This window comes from Equus quagga, chromosome 2, assembly GCF_021613505.1.
Source record: "Equus quagga isolate Etosha38 chromosome 2, UCLA_HA_Equagga_1.0, whole genome shotgun sequence".
NCBI lineage: Eukaryota > Metazoa > Chordata > Mammalia > Perissodactyla > Equidae > Equus > Equus quagga.
The window spans coordinates 17,016,948-17,019,079 of NC_060268.1; the positions used below are offsets into that span (position 1 = coordinate 17,016,948).

Genomic DNA, 2,132 nt, shown 5'->3' on the forward strand with positions numbered 1-2,132 from the left:
AAGTATGGACCTTAGGAAGAATATCTGATTTGTATTACTGTGGAAATATTATGCATTCCATTTATAAAATATCGTCATTTTGACTGTTATTTTGCAAAAATTTCTTATAACCTTTTCTTTTGCTTCTTTTTTGTTGTTATTTTCAGTTTCTCACTCCACAGGTAATTATGGATCTGATCAACTCTACTGATTACCTGATCAATGTCTCTACTTCAGTAAGAAATAGCACTCATTTTCTAGCTCCTGCCTCAAAAATGATTGTTGCCCTTCTTTTGTTTGTGTCATTTATAATTGGTACCATCACCAATGGTCTCTACCTATGGGTGCTAAAATTCAAGATGAAAAAGACTGTCAATACTCTCTTATTTTTTCATCTTATTCTCTCCTATTTTATTTCAATACTGATTCTGCCATTTTTAGCCACCTCCTACCTTCAAGACAATCACTGGATCTTTGGATCTGCCATGTGCAAGGCCTTCACTGGCATTTTGTACACAGGAATCTACGCCTCTGTTTTCTTCCTCTCGGCCATCAGCGTTGATCGGTATCTTCTCACTCTTCACCCAGTGTGGTCACAGTTGCACCGAACCCCACGCTGGGCCTCCAGCATCATCCTAGGAGTCTGGATCTCTGCCTCTGCCCTCAGCATGCCCTATGTGGTTTTCAAGGAAACACATGATGACCATAAAGGAACGGTGATCTGCCAAAATAACTACACTGTGTCTACTAACTGGGAAAGCAAAAAGATACAAACGTTAAGGAAATGGATTCCTGTAGCCTGCTTTATCAGCCGCTTCTTGCTGAGCTTCCTTCTGCCTTTCTTCATCATCACCTTTTGTTACCAAAGAGTAGCCAACAAGATGAAAGAGAGAAGCCTGTTTAAATCCAGTAAGCCCTTCAAAGTCATGATGACTGCCATTATCTCTTTCTTTGTGTGTTGGATGCCCTATCATGTATACCAGGGCTTAATTCTCACCCAAACCCAATCACTGCTTTTACAGTTCACTCTGATACTTACAGTCATAACCACTTCCTTCAATACTCTCTTTTCTCCCACACTCTACCTATTTGTTGGGGAGAACTTCAAAAATGTTTTCAAGAAGTCCATTCTTGCTCTGTTTGAGTCAACATTCAGTGAGGATTCTTCAACAGAGAGGACACAAAACCTAAATTCAGAAGCCTACATTTAAATTCTGGATCACAGAGCAAACAACGGACTTGTAGTCAATTACCAGATATATACCTTCAGCTTTGGCATAATAATATCCCTATATTAGAGGGACATCTAGGCTGTACTACAGTTAGATCCATGAATATTAAAAGGGCTGTAAGAAAGCAAGTAATGGGTGATGTTGCAATCATGATTTTTTTTTACTCTTTTTTTGTTGTGGTAAAATATATACAATAAAATTTGCTATTTTCACCATGCTTTATTATTTATTTTTTATTATATTGAGGTTATAATAGTTTATAATATTGTAAAATTTCAGTTGTATATAATTATTTGTCAGTCACCATCTAAATGTGCCCTTTCACCCTTTGTGCCCACCCCCCCACTCACTTACCCCATAACCACCAAACTGTTCTCTTTTTCCGTGTGTTGTTTATCTTCCACATATGAGTATTTTCACCATTTTTTTTAAAGATTTTATTTTTCCCTTTTTCTCCCCAAAGCCCCCCAGTACATAGTTGTATATTCTTCGTTGTGGGTCCTTCTAGTTGTGGCATGTGGGACACTGCCTCAGCGTGGTTTGATGAGCAGTGCCATGTCCGCGCCCAGGATTCAAACCAACGAAACACTGGGCCGCCTGCAGCGGAGCACGTGAACTTAATCACTCGGCCACGGGGCCAGCCCCTATTTTCACCATTTTTAAGTGTAGATTTTAGTGACATTAGGTACATTCACAGTGCTTTGCAATCATCACCATTTCAAAAATTTTTATCATCTCAAAGAGAAACTCTGTACCAGTTAAGCAATAAACCCCCTTTCCCCCTCCCCTAAAAACCTCAAAACTTCCAATCTACTTTCTGTCTATATGAATTTGCTATTCGAGATAGTCCATGTAAGTGGAATCATATAATATTTCTCCTTTCATGTCTCGCTTGTTTTACTTAGCATGTGTTCAAGGTCC

At 38.8% G+C, this 2,132-nt stretch overlaps 1 protein-coding gene across 1 annotated transcript; it reads left to right on the forward strand.

Annotated features, from left to right (window-relative positions):
• Positions 1 to 205: 205 nt before the first annotated feature.
• Positions 206 to 1,386, forward strand: GPR33 (G protein-coupled receptor 33). Its single transcript, XM_046654422.1, has 2 exons — positions 206 to 215; positions 421 to 1,386. The coding sequence occupies exon 2, from the start codon at positions 465 to 467 to the stop codon at positions 1,188 to 1,190; it is 726 nt and encodes a 241-aa protein (XP_046510378.1). The 5' UTR covers positions 206 to 215; positions 421 to 464; the 3' UTR covers positions 1,191 to 1,386.
• The last annotated feature ends 746 nt before the right edge of the window (positions 1,387 to 2,132 follow it).